We start from the raw sequence: 20,004 nt of genomic DNA, 5'->3' as shown, positions 1-20,004 counted from the left end.
TTTATTTTGAAATTGAAAATTTTACAATACATTGTATATCTATAAACTTATCCTATTTCATACTATACATTTCTTCCTTCTCCTTGTGTGAATACGTCCTAAAATAAAGTTTCCAGCTTCTAAAAGCCTTTTGCCAGAACACACCCCAGCATCACCATAGTCACCACCCAAACAAATGGGTCACTGTTAGGGCTGGGGCGAGTCCACATTTACTACCCGGATACCCAACCCCCCATTACCCGACCCTGTCCGGGTACCCACTGAAGGTCTCAAGAGTTTGGAGCGAAATGTCTGATTTGGAATTGTTTTATCGCAACCCTGACAAAATTATTTAGATACATGTATCAAACGATCAGATCATGCATACACGGAAGTTAACTGAAGCTTTATCTCTACTCAAACATATACAAGTAAAAACGAATGTGTTCATCATCAGAAAGAAATGTGAACTTTAGCAATCTGTGTAACCACTAAGCTATAGTGAGTTGTTGTCATTAAACAATATATCACGTGACTAACCACAGGTCCGGGTAGTCATGTGGGTATCTGGACCCTACTCAGGAACCACCTGAGACGAGAAGACAACTGATCGACAACATCCAAAGGGTGTCCTCAAACCATTACTGAGACATCACATGCTTTAAGAGTTTGGGACAATGCCGAAACTACCATACTGGAGTCTCTACACATTGAGTTACTTCGCCCTCCAATTAGTACTCAGTCTGGGAACCCGAGTTATATTGATTATAAGCAAAGGAGTGATGTTCTGATATTGATTGAGTATGTACAGGATACGGAGAATAGTACTGCTGAAGAGGGGTGTGGTGTCATTATCTGCGCTGATGAGCTGCCGTCAACTGTTGTGCCAGGACCAATGGATCCAACTGGTGAAGGCCCAGCACGTCTGTGACTGAGATGTCACATGGATAGTGGGAAGCGAAGACTTCCATAAGCATCCTTCCATAATGGAAGGTACTGGTACCTGATTAACAGGTACGAGGTGGACCACGGCATTTGGTAGATCCGAGTCTTGAAGTGGTCTTCCCACTGGCAAAATTGGAGGAGGCCATGACAGCGAAAAGATTTAACATGGGGTAGGAGATCCATGATGCTCTGGAACTTGTCGTGAATAAGACAGGGTGATGGCCTCAGTGGCTGATAGAATGGAGGATGTAAGCGGAAGAGTGCAGCGAATGGTAGTGTCCAATTGAGTGGGTTCACGGTCTTCAATAATGAAGGTGACAGAGTGAGTGAGTGAGTTGGGTTTAACGCCGCTTTTAACATTATTCCAGTTATATCGCGGCGTGTCAGCTTAATGTGGGAGGAAAGCCCGAAGTGGTGCAGGTCTCAGACGTTTACAACTTCAGTGAAACCCACGAGCACGGGTATGGTGCTGACAAACCTAGAAACATAATCGGGGCGAACCGGGATTCGAACCCACAATCATAGGTTTCTGGCGTACCCAAGGGACGCAACTCTGCACAGCGAATCGCGGCGCCTTAGACGACTGGGCCACCCGTGCCCCCTGAAGGTGACAGAAGAGCGCTTAGCATTTCAGTGTAGTTATGTCCTTATCTAGTTCTGGTACTGTGGTGGTGGAAGGCAACCAATGAGTGCAAGCATCTGCTAAGTTAAATTGAGGTGGCTGAAGCTTGTCCTTCTGACTACAGAACACAGTAAAGGCCTGTTCAAAGTTATTGGATAGATCAAACACAACACTTGGGTGGTACAGTGATGGTAGATGAAAAGGAATTGGGGACAACGTATCCTTTGAGATGGTTTTTGGAAGAACGACTTCCAAGTCAGCAATCCAAGGCAGCATATCAGCCGGATCATTGTTGTCGAAGCTGCTTGTGGAAGAAGGGGGGAGGGGTTTTGACTGTCAACATTTTGTGAATGTCAAGAAGAACTGGATCCATAGTACAAGGAAGGAGCGACCTGTGCAGAAGTTGAAAGGGAAGTAAGAGGCGGTAATGTCGATTGGGCATTGCGTTGTTGGAAGGCTATTGTCATGGCTCATAGCAATGTTGATGAGAGGCCAGTTTGATCCCTATCATCCCAAGAAGTGGGCAATGGGAGAATAGTTGGTGGATCCCTTGTAGGCACATCCGCTGGTGGGGGTTGTTGCTTAGGAACAGGTAGTAAGCGATGTTGATCTGCTGCAGAACTGTTGATCTGGACAGCTGTCGATGGGAGGAACCAGTGGGATGAGATGAGAGTTGATGTCGAACTGCGTATCGATAACAATCCTGATGTCGCTCCTTCAGTGGCGTATAGCAATAGTATTCAGACATAGATCTGTGGTCCGGATATGTGGGTATAGGGATAGAAGTGCATGTGGCAGTATCGATCCGTTGGAGGGGGTATCAATCCTAGCTGTGATGTCGATCTATGTAGGAATGTTGATAGGCATGTTGCTGTGGGTCTGAGCCTGAGGACTGAGATCGATCTGATGTCAATGGTGATCCTATGGCCTGTGGAAATATCCATCTCGCCCTTGAGTGTAGAATCGATTTGATGATCGATATTGAGCCGCAGAATCAGAGAGATGTTTTTCATTAGTATGATGTCGATTCTCCTGCTGGTGGTAAGTGTTCTGCATCTTATCAGTCTGTTTAGATACTGTTGATACGTAGAATGTTGATCCCTCGGGTGTCGATTCCTCAAATGTCGAATCCTCGTATGTTGATCCCTCAAATGATGATTCCTCAAATGTTGACCCTTCGGTTGTCGATGTCGATCCTTGTCAGAGGCGCGCAATCGATGTCGACTCTTTCTTTTTGCAGGTGAAAGGGAGGTCGAACATGAGGTATCGATCTCTGCCATGGTCGATGCTACTGTGGTCTGTGGCCTCTTTGATGAGTACTAGATCATCCCATGAGGTAGCAGTGGATGACAGGCAATTCTTGGCTGAGGTTCAGGGAATGCTGGGATGGTTGATAGCAGTAGTTGTCGAAACTGTAGTGGTTTGGTTTGGGCGGGAACATCCTCATATGTAAAAACTGTCCGATATGACGTCATCTTCAACGGATAATGAAGTCAGGGGTACACAGGAGGTCATTTGAACTGTCGAGAGGATGGCTGGCTTGGTAACACGCTTGGGTTTTTTAGACGATGAAGGCCCATGTTCAACATATTTAGATTTTGACCATCGATCGGCACTGCATTTCTGGCATTTGTGTAGATAATAACGAAAGGCTTCCTCAGGCAACTGGGGACATTGCAAGCAGTTTTGAGCCAGTTTACAAAGACCACGGAAATTGTGTGGATCAGCTGATGAATAAGTATGTCTGCAATTCTTACAAGCCATGCATTTATCTTGATCAGTTCCCATTATTTTCACCATCGATGTTGATAAGGCGTAAAAAAAAAAAAGAATTGGTTTTCTGGCAATGGCTTAGTGTTCCACATAGTGTTCAAATTTGTATGTAACCAAATAAACAGTTGTTACAATCAACCTGGGAAATCGCCTCCCTACATAAATGTATTCCTTGACGAGTAAAATACTGAAATACAGTATTTGGCTACCGTTGCACTTGGAATATTTAAGGATTTTTTTGTTTAAAAAAAATAAAATGGAAATATAAACAAAACATGCAGCGAACTTCATGATGATGTGGGTGGTGCCTGAGAACCAAGACTACCATTTGTCTTTGTGGTAACTGGGATGTGTTCAGAAGCTGGAATCTTTGTTTTAGGATATTAGCACACAAGGATCTAAAGGAGAAGAAAGAACGTGAGATAGGATAAGTTTATGTATACACATTACGCAAGCGTTAAACTTGTGTCTCTTGATATGATTATCATATTTTGCATTTAGTGTTTCCAAAGCAACACATTAGTGTAGGACTTACATCTGAAGCTCAGTTCATAATAAAGCTGTTAAATATTACAGTGAAATATAGAAAATGAAAATATCAGACAAGCTCTGAAGAAGTACCTTTTTCTTTTTATGATATAGAAATTAACCTCAATTGCGTTTCCCTGAGAGAAATTTCAACTGAGGGTAGGGTTGGTTTCCAGGTCTAAACTTAAAATCATTTCAGTATTTTTCTATTTTCTGATATGAAATAAATTAGTTTATACCTACATATACATACAAGAGGAGTTTATTTTAAACATAAGTATATTTTATTTCAAGAGCACAGTTCTCAAACTTTCTGTATTGCTTTTATGGCATAAGGAGTATTTTACACAAATATCAAGTTTTTGTATTTTTTCCTTATGCATCAAATTGGTGAGGTGCCTATTGCTGTTACTACTACTGTGTAATTTTAACCACTTCATTTCCTTTATTTTCCACCAATTTAGACGGACTCTTATATGAAGGTCTAGTGATAACACACTGAAACGTTCAGTCTTGTCAAAAGGAAGGAACTGTTACAACATGTACAATACTTTTGCTGTTCTGATCATACTTGCAGCTAGATTTTGATACTTCCATGATTACTTGCTCATGATTTTAAAAAGTTTATAATCTCTTTAATCCCCATCCAAACATAAGTGCAGCTCTGGGTTTTGTGTTAACTTACTGCCAGCATGGATATTAACATATACACAGGTAACAACAGGAAGAATCTCAAATATGAGAAGTCAATCAGCTGATATTTTAAAAGAAAATCTATGCATCAGAGTAAAGAATGCTAATATTTTTAAATCTTAATGAAAGGAAAGGATTCTGTTTCTTTCCATGTTCTTTTCATTAAAGGATGAATCACTGGCCCTGCTGGACCCCGGACAACTGCCAGTGGGGGGATAACTATTCTGACCTGTATATATTGCCGTACGATGTAATGATGCATCTATCTATTTTAATTTGAAATCCCTGCAATGGAAAATAGAATTCTGTAAAACTGGAAAGTTTTGCTTCATGAATTTACTGCGAGTGGCTGACAATAGCCTTAACTGCACCTGGAATGTTTTGTGACACCCCGTTATGATTATCTGAGATCAAAGCTACTTTTGCATATGTTATTTTTGATGAGTGAGTGAGTGAGTTAGGTTTTTAGCAATATTCCAGCAATATCACGGCGGGGGACACCAGAAATGGACTTCACACATCTTACCCATGTCGGGAATCAGGTCTTTGGCGTGGTGAGCTAACGCTTTATTATAACCACTAGGCTACCCTACAGCCCCTATTTTTGATGAACAGGAAGCGGCATGTTGAAATGGTAACTCAGAGTCAGTCAGGGTTTTTATAAAAACTATAGATGCATGTGTTGTTGTAGTTGACCAGGACGGGGTTGGAGTACCCTTTGCATCTAACAGTATAGACTGCCTGGTGTATGTCTGGACTACTCAGTGTTATGGAAGCAGCGTGATGGCAGGTAAGTGAATTAAACTAATTATATAGAGTATTGGCACTGAGTGACAATGTGTAACCAGGGAAACAGGATGCGAGGGATTATTTGTTTTATCATATGCTGGCTGGTTTGACAATGTGGAAGTGGATGAAAGATATATGCCTCCTTGCGTCTTTTGTTCATTGTTGGTCTAAAAATAACTGCGTCATGAAACTACAGTAAACTATGGTAATAATGAACGCAAAGGGGCCACTAATTTAAGTTTGTTAAAACTGTAGTTCGTTATAAGCATATGTACAGCACATATATAACAAATGGTCAGGATAAAACAAAATGTTCGTTATACCTGTCAGTTCCTTATAAGCGTGTCCATAGTAAACGTAGTTTACTGTACTGCGAGTGTGTGTCATTAGCAGTTTTCACAGTACTTTCCTGCTCGCAAAACTTTCCAATCTCATTAAAATCAGACCTCAGTTCTCGCTACCGCTAAACAAAGATCTGAGGACATCCCATTACGTGTCACGTGAGACCGACCTTGCGCAAACTTTGACCGACCAATAGAATGACCAGTCAGAAGGCAGCTTTCTCGTGCTTTACGGCAGTTTGACAAATTCTCGATTACAAATTTGAAACCTGAACAAAAGAACATTCTTGAATGGATAATAGATGGTCTAAATTGTAAGAATTCAGTCATACAACCCGTAACTATCGTTCGGAGTTAAAGTTTTCAAGGTTGCATGATTAGAAATCACATTCCGATTTTCACTTTCATAATCTGGTAAGCGATGCTCTGTTTGGTCGGATGAAAGATAGTTCTGACGTGACCCGTAATGGGATGTCCTCAGATCTTTGTTTAGCTGTAGGGAGAACTGAGGTCTGATTTTAATGAGATTGATAGTTTCCTGGCCTCCTTTTCTTCACAAACTTTAAACATTGAGGTCATATTGTGATGGGCAGTGACATGCCTCATTATTGAGATGATAGTACGTCTCTTGACAGTGACAGATATATAACCAAGTACATACAGCATCCTTGAGGTAGTCCTCTGATATTGGGTTTTCCAGGAGGCGCAGCACAACATGGAACGCCTTCTCTTCACTCGCCACACGATGACGTATCTGCTTCTCCTGTTGGGCAGCCATCCCGAGACTCACTCACCAGTCTGTTAGCAGAGAACATGGACATCAGGATGTACTAACGTGACTGTTCTGTAGCATTCATATGTCACAATAATGCAAATGGAACATTTACCTGCTTGAACATGTTGAAACAGACAATCATTGAAACAGACAATCATTGACATGACTAATATCTGTGCATTAACCAGCATGCTGGTCTCATCTGCTCCAAAGTTAAAAATTTAAATCATTTAGGTGCTAAACTCTATTTAACATAAGGTTAAATGTGGGTGTCTGAAAGGAAAAACAATACAAAGAATTAAAAAAATGTGAATGGGTTTTGATTTGAAAGGTGCTTCATCGGAAAGGGCCAAGGGGACCCAAGTGGTAAGGAAAGAGTTGGGGTACCTACCCTAACACAACTAACCCAAAGGACTGAAGAGTCATGCAAGACCTGTGAAGCGAGAGCCACACTGCGGCCTTAGCCAATAAGATCTATATAAGCTGTGCCTGGTAAACTGCCAGGATTTCCTTTAAAATATTACACGTTTCTCATCGTGTCACCTGATGTAGATGACATTTGTACACGTGGCTGCTGTGACTCAATAAAATATCAACTTTGTGAAGCCACTAGACAGGATAAACATGGTTAACTATTTGTCAAGAAAAAAGAACAATGTCACACACAAATACACACACAAAAATGTCTAGTACGATATGGACATGTTTAAAATATTTAATATCTGCCATAACCCATCTTTAACAATCTGATTTGACATATTTAAATGTCCCCCCACAACGTATATAGATCAGAGACGTGCATTTTTTAACGATTAAATGTGAGTCCCAACTCAGTGTGTTATCTACCATGTAAAACAATGTTTATGTCGATATGTGGAGATACTTGCAGTTCAAATTTCAAACCGACATGTGTTGTAGAAATGACTCAGAAGCATGTTCAACTGTTAAAACTGTCACCGTTTTCAACTTTACTGTAGTTTCATTCAGCAGTAGGGTTAAATTGAGCATCTGCGTGTGGTATGAGGTTAAATGGGACATACAACAAGCGATAGTTATCAACGAACACAGACAGAATAACATACTGAGTACCGGAGTACATAGAAGAACTCAAACCAGTGACCATATAATAGATTATTATTATTATGGTCTCAGCTCAAACCAAGCAGCAAGGTTTCATCCAAACATCACACATACCACGAAAACTGGAGCCACAACAAAGTTACGCAAAGCTCCATACAGCGATGTCGTGCAGGCACATGATATTCCGCTACTATAAGCTGGTTTACGTCTCCGTATGCGCGCCGCCAACTTAAGGTATCAATAGACTGGACCCAGTCTGATTCCATCAACTTATTTTGATCATCATTATCATGAATATTCCGACGAGCTGACCTCTCCGGCGCATCCCATACATGCTAAATGGTCACGAAGTTCTTCGTCCTCATTCGCGTTTTGAGATCGCCTACTTTCGATATTACTCGTGTCCTTCCGGAACAGACAAGGCCCAGCTTATGTAAGAGCTTGCAATATAGGGGAATCCCCATAACAGCTGACGATGGAAATCACACATCACACATCGAAGGTAAGGAGGTATTTATGCCAAAATACTACAACGTACCCTCTATATTCAGTCCAATCTAACACCTTTCTTGTAAGTTTTAACAAACCTCAACACCACCTATGCTCCAATTTAATTAAGGAGCTCCTCATTGTCAATATTTTTATTAAAATGCTCAGGGGATATCGGCTGTTCACAGGACCTAGATATATTGCTCTGCGTAATATATGCGAGTTCCTGTGCGGCTGTCCTGCTTCAGAATTAGAATAGTCGACTTTCTGTCTCTTTTATAACTGTAGTTTTATACTCTATATGGACCTACCCTGGTTTACATTGCAAAAATGACCCTGGGAACATGCGTACTGACAGTTATATGGGTAAAAATCTCAAACCGACAAATTTTCTGATTATCTACTTGCCAAAATAAAAGTGTCCCTAATATCATTTTTCACTTGATATTAAAGAATATGATACTTGAGAATTACTTTCTAGATCAATGCAGTGCATTGATGTGTTTAATTAATTAGAAAATAATTAATGAATTAGCCTAATCCGCAAGGACATTCAACTCCATTACGGATCACAAAATGGAAAGTAGTTATAATAGCGCTAGGTTGCTTTGAAATATAAAATAATATTCAACAATTAACATTAAGTGCGAATACAATTCAGTGTTAATTCAAATGGAAACTGGCTAAATAAAATGTATGATTGGACATTTGTAAGTGCTCCCTCAATATTTCAAAAGTTTGCCTAGACAACAAAGTCATTTACATGAAAGACGCTATCCAAAATAGACTATTTTTCATCTTTAGTCACAACATATTTTACCATTAATCATAATCTGATGTTAAAACTAATAAAAACAACAAATGTTTTTGTCAGTTGTCAAAAGAAGTCCTCTATAAAAAAAATCCTGACGTAACAGAGTTGAGTTTGTTGTAACGGAGTTGTAACTCATAGATTTTGTTATTGCTCTGTAGCATGAAATAACAACCTTTATATCCCTTTTGAGATGAAATGTGAAAATACATGCACTGTGTTGTGTTACTTGTTAGGACTTTGGTACTCATGGTTTTTTAGCCAGTTACTGCAGTAATGGCACACAAAAGTGGTTTTACGAAATTACTAATGTTCAACCCTTTGTATAGACGTTGAAATAAATGAACACAAAGCAGCTTATAATGCCATTTTAGATCACTATCATATAGTTACAAAACTCACAATTGTAATGATCAAATTCCACATCAATCATAACATCAACACTGGCCGCAAATATGTTCTTTATACATGCATAATGAAATTGCTTTCTGCAGCCAAAACACCATAGCCAGTCACTCCTATCAATGTGAAAAACTCCAGTTCTGTCTTCAATGATTAGTACACTGTCTGAAAGAGCACTATCAATAGTAGCAAATCCACATAATTTCTTATAACTGACTTGGGGAAAATTATTTGTCAGGTATAGGGTTAAAAAAAGAATTCTTGAAGAAAAACAAAGCTATGTACTGGGAATAAGTTCCGAAATTGTGCAGAAAACCAACAGATTTCCACTCCATTACGCTGTACAGCACTACAGAGTTGAGTGTAACGGAGTTGAGAAAACTTACTATATATGGCTCATATCCCACCATGCTTTGCTTTTTATGGAAATTAAAATACTCAATGCTAACATGGTCTTACAAACCAATATATCTTGGAAAAGTGAAGTAAATTAGAATGAGATATAGATCTATAGACAGTGCAACAGAGTTGAGGCTTAGAAAACATACTGTACTTAACAGATATATCTTGATGTCATTGGCTTGAACATTGTACATAAATGTAGCATCTATCTATCACCAGCAGATGAACTTCATACTCATGTTGCCAAATGAGGAAGCGTATGAGAGTTATCTCCCATAGTGCAGTTATTTTTTTAGTATTGGTACGTTGTAACGGAGTATAGTGCCTTTTGAGTGACCACTTTTTTTCCTAATTTATTTTTTTTCCAATTAGGTTTTAGATAATAATGATACGATTCATGTAATAAATGTTCATTTGAGAGTCTGAAACACAAACTTTGTTACATTTTTATTATATTTAGATATAGTTTAGGAAATATTTTTTATTCTGGTCCAGCTGAGGGACAACCATGTTTTAAGTAAATCCAGAAAAATATCATCTTCCCGAGGCAAGTGAGTTAACTGACTATAAAAGTCCAGTTTCCACCCTTGCCGAACTAGGCTGGTATTATGGAGTGACATTTTGGCTGTGCTAACGAGTCTATGCATAGTCCAATCAAAATCGCGCACCGAAATGGGAATCCGGTTTGTAAAATGTCATGCAGATTTCTGTCGATTGCAGGATTTGCAAAGCATGTGCACCGCCAACTAGTTGTCAACAGATATTTTCCAAGTCTTTGCATGTTTTTAATCAAGGTGCTCACGTGATTTGATGCACTTCGCTATGTAAGACACATTTTATCACAATATAGATCTTCATTATCAATCAGATCGTTTTGACTGGGCGCCACCATTTTGTTTGAAAACATATGCAAGTGATACGAGAGGTGGAATCTGATTGGTCCACAGAAGAGGCTTAGAAGGAACACAACTCGTATTAACCACTAGTTCGGCAAGGGTGGAAACTGGACTTTTATAGTCAGTTAACTCCCTTGCCTCGGGAAGATGGAAAAATATTTGCTTTTATACAAACAAATATTAACTTGAAAGTTCATTTTTTTAGCATTTTACATTTGAAGAAAGGTAAGTTACCTATAAATAGTCTTCAAAAGGAAATCAAATATCTTAAAACACATTTCTGCAAACAAACTACTGATGTACAGGTCAAGTGGGAAATTGTTACGGTGTTGAGATTTTCACCCATATGTCACTATAAAGTCTGTAAAAGTTCCAACCAAAGGGTGAGTTCACCTGCAATGAATAAGTAACTTTAAAACACACAATGCCTTTTAGAAAGTGGTCAAATAAAAAATGTTATATGAGATAACACTTTCTAGAAATTATTATCCCAAATATTATATTTGTTGCAAGTAACGAAAAAGCCATTCACTCATATTTTATCACATTTTTCTTATTTTTAAGCCTTTGCTTACTCCTTTAACTTCTAGATGTCAAGTGATCAAGAAGAGCATGGAGTAAAAGCAAAACGAGCATTCGAAGAATACCCACTTGGTACAGATACAGAGGATGGAATACCCATATCCAAGTTCAAAAAACATGAAGGAAAAAGTATGCTTACAAATAACTTATCTATGTTTGTTTGAAACTGGAAAAATATTTAACACAGAAAATGGGTTCTGTAATTTATGTTGTTCTTCATAATTTTATGTGGGCTCATGATGTCTGAACATGCTGAATCTTAAAGGTATTCATCATTCATGTGGAAGAATTAGTATTGGAAGTTTAGAATTTTCAAGACTGACTAGCTTGTAAAAGCAATGGTGATCAGAATTTGTAAACATCATTCATCAATGGTACGATCTAGGGCTTGGATGGGTAACTCAAGTATTCGGGTTGGGTGGGTAGTGTTTAAGACCCGGCACTACCCACAGGACAACCCAGACCTGTGGTTGGTCAAGTGATATATTGTTTAATGATAACAATTATCCAGAACACCATTGTTACACTACAAGTCACAAATGTTCGCTTTTCTTTCTGACTATGCATTGCTTCGATAGGATGTTTTAGTAAAGATAAGGCTTCAGTCAGCTCCAGTGTATACATGACCAGACTGTTGAACACCTGGGTACATGTATGTGAATACTTTGTGCCTCTGGCTCTGGTCAAACAAGTCCCAATCAGACATTAAATTTTTAGGGTACTTGGGTAGGGTCGGGTAAAAGGGGTTTGGGTACCCGCATAGTAAATTTGGACTTGTCCTGGCCCTACCTAGTATGTTCCTATACTTAGACATCTAGGAAACATTGCACCAGGCTCTGAAACCTTGCATGTTTTGTCTGGTATAAGATTTCCAATGTTTTAAACATGTTATCATCAGTTGTATGTAGCAAATACCGTATTCTGCGTAAGGGCGTTCTCAAAATTAGAAATAGGGGGTGCTTATTAGAATATGATTTTGGTGGAAAAAAAACAGAATTGAAAGATCGTAAATTTCCTGGTTTGTTTAACACAGAAAACGATCACCCTCAGTATTTTACCCCTTTAGATATACAATGTATATATATCTCTTACAAATAATACCGCATGCAAGCTTGCACGTATTGACTTACATATCTACATATTTGTGATAACGCAACACCACATTAACAATGAGTAAAAATCATTGTCGATGCCCATTGTTCTAAACGGAAAGTACTGGTTATCAGAAGGTTAAGTTGATATCACCAAATATCGTCCGTGGGAGCTTAATAGAGCAGGGCGCTTATTGCGTCGAATATGGTATTACCAGTTAGTAGTGGGGTTCAACGCAAAAGTTCCTTTTTTTCGTATTTTAAATTTTGATGTTGACTGGACTTTTTGCACTTTGATCATGTTTCTAAATATACTCAAAATGCTTTTCCACGGATGAAATGGATGCAATACAAATGCAGCACGCATCCACTGGGACGCAGACAATTTGTGTGCAAGTTAAGGAATGAATGCTGCTATTTCACAATTTGGTACCTCTTGCAACTAGCAATTTATTAATATTATACACAGTCAAATACAGCACTTGCAGATTTCATTTGAGGAATGCCTTTTCTATGCCATTTTTTTTCAAACTAACATGTCACTTGTGGTAGAGTACTGTCTTTGATATTCCTCTAGTACCCCCAATCTTTAACCAGGGACCCTCACATTTGATGGCTTTGCATCCCCTGGATCCCCACAGGTAAATCCAAGTGGAAGGCTGAGGAACATTTTTTAGTTTTACCCTCCAAGAAAACCACAAGTTCAACTGGGTTCACATTGAACTGAGCTCTTAAATATAATGTCATTTTGGGTAACCATGGTAACAGTATCTGCTTTATATTCAGACATTTTGAAAAATATTCTTTTTCTTTGCTCAATAAGAATGACTGATGGGAAGAGACCAACCGATGCCCAACTGATCCTTCTTGTAGCCATACCAAATTTGGTCAATGAAATTGCAAACCATAATATCAGTCGACAACAGGGCTACTGCTAATAGTGCTGAATATGGAACTTTTTAAGAAGAACGAAAATACACACCACATTGAGAAGGTTTTTGTGTGCAATACTCAACTGTTTTATTCTGAAAACACATTCCAAGCCAGAAATATGTTACAGATTGCTCTTGGCATTCTTCATGGTCCATTACAGACATTATGAATGTTGTTGTTTGATGAAATGTGTTTGTTTTAGAACCACCTCGTGGGCAGATGCAAGGACAAGAAGAAGTTGGGCAGGAAATAGTGAATGGGCAGCCGGAACAGCAGGACACAAAAAGTCCTTATCATTACTTCAAGCATTTTCATGTCATCAAGCCATCTGGTAGACATGAGTATGAGCTAGACTGTAGGCCCAGTGAAGTCATGTCTCCTTTCATTGAACAGATTCTTAAGAATATGACTACGGCAAGTATTGAAATATTTGATAGATTATTGTTCTAATTCACAGTGAAAAGAGTGTAAGAATATATTCCTCATCTGACTGAAAGTCTATTGAGGTTATGTCATGACCTGTTTGACCTCATTGACCAGTTTAAACATCTCTTCAGAAACCACTGGACTGATGAAGCTGTAACGTCTCACACTTGGTCCCTCTAATGATTACACCCCAGTGTTTTCAAGAGCTTCGAATCTGAGTTTTAATATGAAAATCACAGGCTTTTAACACTTTGACATGCTCCTAAATTTCTCTCAAAATGCATTATTTCTCACTGTAAACAAAATCTCTTCAGAAACCACATTTAAGGTTCATGATTAAAAAATTATGTTATTATCAATTGCTGTTGGGGTTGGTGAATTGTAACCAACTCGTCACAAGCCAGCAATTTGTGCCCCTGTAGAAGCATTACAATACATCAGAACTTATTCAAACAAGAACAACAAATCCATTTCTATTTGAGTCCACTATCAATAATTGTTAAAGTTATTGCTGTTTTGCAAAGTTCTTAACATTTGAAATATTTAAACAACATTATTAAAATAAACTTTTCTTGACTAACCCCCTCCTATTAGCCATTTTGTCAATCTTACAATCACATCAAGAATATGCCAGACTGACTGGCACCAAAAGATAGTAAAAAGTATTTTAGTTACTGACTAATTACAGTCATACCATTCTCTTAAATTTACCCCATATTTTCAACAATGAAGTCCCATTCAGGCTCACCGTGAGTGAGTGAGTGAGTTGGGTTTAACACACTTTTAACAGTATTCCAGTTATATCGCGGCGTGTCAGCTTAATGTGGGAGGAAAGTACAAAGTGATGCAGGTGTCAGACGTTTACCACTTCGGTGAAACCCACGAGCACGGGTATGGTGCTGACAAACCTAGAAACATAATCGGGGCAAACAGAGATTCGAACCCTACAATCATAGGTTTCTGGTGTGCCCTAGGGAAGCAACTGGGCCACCTGTGCCCCCTTCTGGCTCACAGAATTTCATGAAATGTTTGTATTGAACATGTGTATCCTGGCTGTTTTATATTTGTTCTAAAGTGGTTGCTATTTTATTTTCTTAAAAATATTTATCACCTCTTCCTACATATCAAATTTTAGAAAGCCAATGGGTCGTCATTGATAAAACTCATTGGAAAAACATGTTGTGAGTAGTTAACTGAATGTGAACAAATGCACATGTGTGGATTTGAATCTCTCACCATGCATTGCCCTACCTGTATTAACAGCTCCAATTCATACCAAACACAATTCTGTTATCTTTACTTTGTAATGTAAACATTGATCAATAGGGGTATGAGTCTTCTTACAGGTTACAGTATGGGGCGAGTGGTTTCCAGTGGGTGTACAACAACTCAAGTGAATTGTCCAAAACATTCTAGTGATCAACAGACCTTTTTGGCTGTATTTGTTTTTGTAATCATAGGATAATTTGACCATTTTCAGGGAAGTTCAACACATACAAAGCATGAAACCCTCAGGATCTTTCAGGATATTGTGACTTCTCCTGAAAGTGTCACCACCGTTTTCCAGATATCAAGTGTGACATATGTGTTTGTAAGTATTGAAGCCTGCTGTCACCATGTGCACATTATGATTCATTACACTGACATTTTTGTTTCTTTTTAAATATAGAGAAAACTTTTTGTTCTGGAACAGAGTAGGTCACAAGTACCCAATTCCTGTTGCATGACTTGACTATTTGTAAGCTTTGGGTAATTTTTTGTCATCAAGCCCTGACAGCCAGTGGATCCAGAATCCATTATTTAAAAATAGCAATGATACGTATGGTATATGATTTGGTTGGTTGTTTTGTTGTTTAATGTTGCACTCAGCAATATTCCAGCTATATGACGGCGGTCTGTAAATAATCGAGTCTGGACCAGACAATCCAGAGATTGACATCATGAGCATCGATCCACATAATTGGGATCGATGACATGCATCAACCAAGTCAGCTAGCGTGACCACCCGATCCCGTTAGTCGCCTTTTACGACAAGCATAGTCGCCTTTTACGGCAAGCATGGGTTGCTTGAAGACCTATTCTACCTTGGATCTTCAAGGGTCCGTATGGTGGATGAAATATTGCTGACTGTGCTCTTGAATCAAACTGTATCTGTATCATCCACTGAAGTCCACTGAAACCACAGTGTGGATTAATCGTAACCTCAACAGACATGTTCATGCATATATGTGTTTACCGTTTCTTTCTTATATTTTAGATACTTGTGGAAAGTTCTACAGATAAAAGTTTTACAGTCACTCCAGAACCTAGTCCCAAAAATGTGCTGGCACTCATATATGATGCACGAAACAAAAGATTTGTGTTGGTGCTGCAAGGAAAAATTGAAGGCAAGTAGAAATTAACTTGTTGAATTCATGTGAAGATTGGGTCCCTATAATAATCATTCTACCTGTATTAATGCACCTTTTGGATCAGTGTTGCAGCTCTATGAAGACTTTGTTAAAATAAGCTCTTTTGTTTACCCATGTTAATATGACCCATGCGTTTCATTGTGTGGCATTGTACCCATGTGTAGCATTGTTTCACTGTGTGGCATTGTATCCATGTGTAGCATTGTTTCACTGTGTGGCATTGTACCCATGTGTAGCATTGTTTCACTGTGTGGCATTGTACCCATGTGTAGCATTTTTAGCTATGTGCCATTGTACCCATGTGTAGCATTGTTTCGCTATGTGCCATTGTTCCATGTGTAGCATTGTTTCACTGTGTAGCATTGTAATCATGTGTAGCATTTTTAGCTATGTGCCATTGTACCCATGTGTAGCATTGTTTCGCTATGTGCCATTGTTCCATGTGTAGCATTGTTTCACTATGTGCCATTGTATCCATGTGTAGCATTGTTTCACTGTGTAGCATTGTACCCATGTGTAGCATTGTTTCACTGTGTAGCATTGTAATCATGTGTAGCATTTTTAGCTATGTGCCATTGTACCCATGTGTAGCATTGTTTCGCTATGTGCCATTGTTCCATGTGTAGCATTGTTTCGCTATGTGCCATTGTATCCATGTGTAGCATTGTTTCACTGTGTAGCATTGTACCCATGTTTAGCATTGTTTCACTGTGTAGCATTGTATCCATGTGTAGCATTGTTTCGCTATGTGACATTTTACCCATGTGTAGCATTGTTTCGCTATGAGACATTTTACCCATGTGTAGCATTGTTTCACTGTGTAGCATTGTAATCATGTGTAGCATTTTTAGCTATGTGCCATTGTACCCATGTGTAGCATTGTTTCGCTATGTGCCATTGTTCCATGTGTAGCATTGTTTCGCTATGTGCCATTGTATCCATGTGTAGCATTGTTTCACTGTGTAGCATTGTACCCATGTTTAGCATTGTTTCACTGTGTAGCATTGTATCCATGTGTAGCATTGTTTCGCTATGTGACATTTTACCCATGTGTAGCATTGTTTCACTGTGTGGCATTGTGATCATGTGTAGCATTGTTTCACTGTGTGGCATTGTACCCATGTGTAGCATTGTTTCACTGTGTGGCATTGTGATCATGTGTAGCATTGTTTCACTGTGTTGCATTGTACCCATGTGTAGCATTGTTTCACTGTGTGGCATTGTATCCATGTGTAGCATTGTTTCACTGTGTGGCATTGTAATCAATGTAGCATTGTTTCACTGTGTGGCATTGTAATCATGTGTAGCATTGTTTCACTGTGTGGCATTGTACCCATGTGTAGCATTGTTTCGCTGTGTGGCATTGTACCCATGTGTAGCATTGTTTCACTGTGTGGCATTGTGATCATGTGTAGCATTGTTTCACTGTGTGTCATTGTACCCATGTGTAGCATTGTTTCACTGTGTGGCATTGTACCCATGTGTAGCATTGTTTCACTGTGTTCCATTGTATCCATGTGTAGCATTGTTTCATTGTGTTCCATTGTACCCATGTGTAGCATTGTTTCATTGTGTTCCATTGTATCCATGTGTAGCATTGTTTCATTGTGTTCCATTGTATCCATGTGTAGCATTGTTTCATTGTGTTCCATTGTATCCATGTGTAGCATTGTTTCATTGTGTTCCATTGTATCCATGTGTAGCATTGTTTCATTGTGTTCCATTGTATCCATGTGTAGCATTGTTTCATTGTGTTCCATTGTACCCATGTGTAGCATTGTTTCGCAATGTGCCATTGTACCCATGTGTAGCATTTTTTCATTGTGTGCCATTGTACCCATCTGTAGCATTGTTTCGCTATGTGCCATTGTATCCATGTGTAGCATTGTTTGACTGTGTAGCATTGTACCCATGTGTAGCATTGTTTCGCTATGTGCCATTGTACCCATGTGTAGCATTGTTTCGCTATGTGGCATTGTACCCATGTGTAGCATTGTTTCACTGTGTTCCATTGTATCCATGTGTAGCATTGTTTCGCTGTGTGCCATTGTACCCATGTGTAGCATTGTTTCGCTATGTGGCATTGTACCCATGTGTAGCATTGTTTCGCTGTGTGCCATTGTATCCATGTGTAGCATTGTTTCGCTATGTGCCATTGTACCCATGTGTAGCATTGTTTCGCTATGTGGCATTGTACCCATGTGTAGCATTGTTTGACTGTGTGGCATTGTAATCATGTTTAGCATTGTTTCACTGTGTGGCATTGTACCCATGTGTAGCATTGTTTCACTGTGTGGCATTGTACCCATGTGTAGCATTGTTTCATTGTGTGGCATTGTAATCATGTGTAGCATTGTTTCACTGTGTGGCATTGTACCCATGTGTAACATTGTTTCACTGTGTGTCATTGTGATCATGTGTAGCATTGTTTCACTGTGTGGCATTGTACCCATGTGTAGCATTGTTTCATTGTGTGGCATTGTAATCATGTGTAGCATTGTTTCACTGTGTGGCATTGTACCCATGTGTAACATTGTTTCACTGTGTGTCATTGTGATCATGTGTAGCATTGTTTCACTGTGTGTCATTGTACCCATGTGTAGCATTGTTTCACTGTGTGGCATTGTACCCATGTGTAGCATTGTTTCACTGTGTGGCATTGTACCCATGTGTAGCATTGTTTCACTTTGTGGCATTGTATCCATGATGTGTAGAATTGTTTCACTGTGTTGCATTATATCTATGATGTGATTTAAAGGGGCACTGATCTAAAGCAATTCCCCTGGCCTGGTTGTTGCCTTTGTTATTGTTTTTTCCTGTGAGTACCCAGATGATATAGCAGAAACCTAGACTAGTTCGCGACCTGTGCTGCGCAATTCGTAAGCGCATTTGTCACTTTCATTGATAGGATAAGGGTGTATAGTCACATTGATCAACAAAATAAAATACAGTTTTGGAAATAATAAGGAAATGTATCTTTGTGGGTAGCATCGGTAATGGTGATGAAGTTTTGATAAGTCACTTGCTTGGTTATTGTGCAATTTTCATTTACATTATTTTGACTTGCAACACAAAGTAAATATTTCTCCTGAGCATTGCTTTTTTTATCGTGTTTATATGTTTACAGTCAAAATGTGCAAAATTTTCACTTAGGAAATCTATTAAACGCCTGAATATTCAGTTATTTTAGAAATTGACTGAAAAATATGTCCATTATTATTATTATGACAACAAAACTTCAAAACATGTTTATGTTTAATATGATCACCAAGAGACTGAAAATGTTACGATGAAAAGTACATTTCTATACTGTTTGACTTCTAATCCTACATAATAATCTATTATGATGTTTTTAGGCCCTTTTGATCGTCTTTATCAATTTTAGTCAATCTCTTAAAGAAATGGACAGATTTTGCAGTAAAAATGACTAAAATATTGACACCTTTTTATAAATTGCCTGAGAGAATCACATTTTACAAATTGACTGTAATATGTACACGCTTACAAAGGAAAAGATTTCTGAAAACAACGTCTATCGCGCATCAAAGAATTTCCCAACCAAGACGTAGAGGAAAAAGAATGAATCTGTCCAATGCTACAGCAAATGAAGGAAAACAAAATGCAAATATCATAATTACAACCTACCAAATTTATGTGTATAATTTTTGGCAGCTTTGTTCGAGGAATGTATCTGTGAATATCCGACCAAAGGAACAATATCCCACATGTCTTCAGCTGTACAAAGAAACATATTCGATGTCACGTGTCTCTGTAACAATCAACTTTTTTAAAATATATATATCGTTACGGGATATTATTACCCGTGTTCGTTTCTCAACTGATCGCTTAGAGTGTTTCAGGTGTTTTATATAGGTGTCAAGTCTCAAAGGTCGACTGAGAAAGCCCACATGACAACTATTTTCCTAATGTCAACGGTTCCCAAAGAAATCAATTGAGTTAGATAACAATGTGCAATCAATCAACGTATAATCAGTTAACCCTTTGAACAAAGTATGTTGTTTTTACATCGGCACTT

At 38.6% G+C, this 20,004-nt stretch overlaps 2 protein-coding genes across 5 annotated transcripts in view; one reads left to right on the top strand and one right to left on the bottom strand.

Moving 5' to 3' along the window:
* Positions 1-7,880, bottom strand: part of LOC139479223 (putative RNA polymerase II subunit B1 CTD phosphatase RPAP2) — a 20,610-nt gene extending 12,730 nt beyond the window's left edge. For 2 of the 3 annotated variants that reach the window (XM_071262075.1, XM_071262077.1), the window contains exons 1-2: positions 7,640-7,880; positions 6,332-6,468 (exon numbers count right to left, since the gene is read on the bottom strand). In XM_071262075.1, coding sequence (XP_071118176.1) covers positions 6,332-6,448 — 117 coding nt within the window. In that variant the 5' untranslated portion in view covers positions 6,449-6,468; positions 7,640-7,880. The other variant, XM_071262076.1, reaches the window with a different exon arrangement.
* The window catches only part of LOC139479224 (uncharacterized), a 26,263-nt gene continuing 14,036 nt past the window's right edge, over positions 7,778-20,004 (top strand). Inside the window, exons 1-5 of one of the 2 annotated variants that reach the window (XM_071262078.1) lie at positions 7,778-8,035; positions 11,116-11,236; positions 13,334-13,545; positions 15,038-15,148; positions 15,815-15,944. In XM_071262078.1, the coding sequence (XP_071118179.1) occupies positions 7,865-8,035; positions 11,116-11,236; positions 13,334-13,545; positions 15,038-15,148; positions 15,815-15,944 (745 nt within the window). In that variant the 5' untranslated portion in view covers positions 7,778-7,864. The remainder of the gene's footprint in view (positions 8,036-11,115; positions 11,237-13,333; positions 13,546-15,037; positions 15,149-15,814; positions 15,945-20,004) is intronic. The other variant, XM_071262079.1, reaches the window with a different exon arrangement.

Source organism: Haliotis cracherodii, unplaced genomic scaffold (assembly GCF_022045235.1).
Source record: "Haliotis cracherodii isolate W230 unplaced genomic scaffold, xgHalCrac1.p SCAF_4, whole genome shotgun sequence".
Taxonomy (NCBI): Eukaryota; Metazoa; Mollusca; class Gastropoda; order Lepetellida; family Haliotidae; genus Haliotis; species Haliotis cracherodii.
This window is presented reverse-complemented; position numbering and strand designations above follow the sequence as displayed.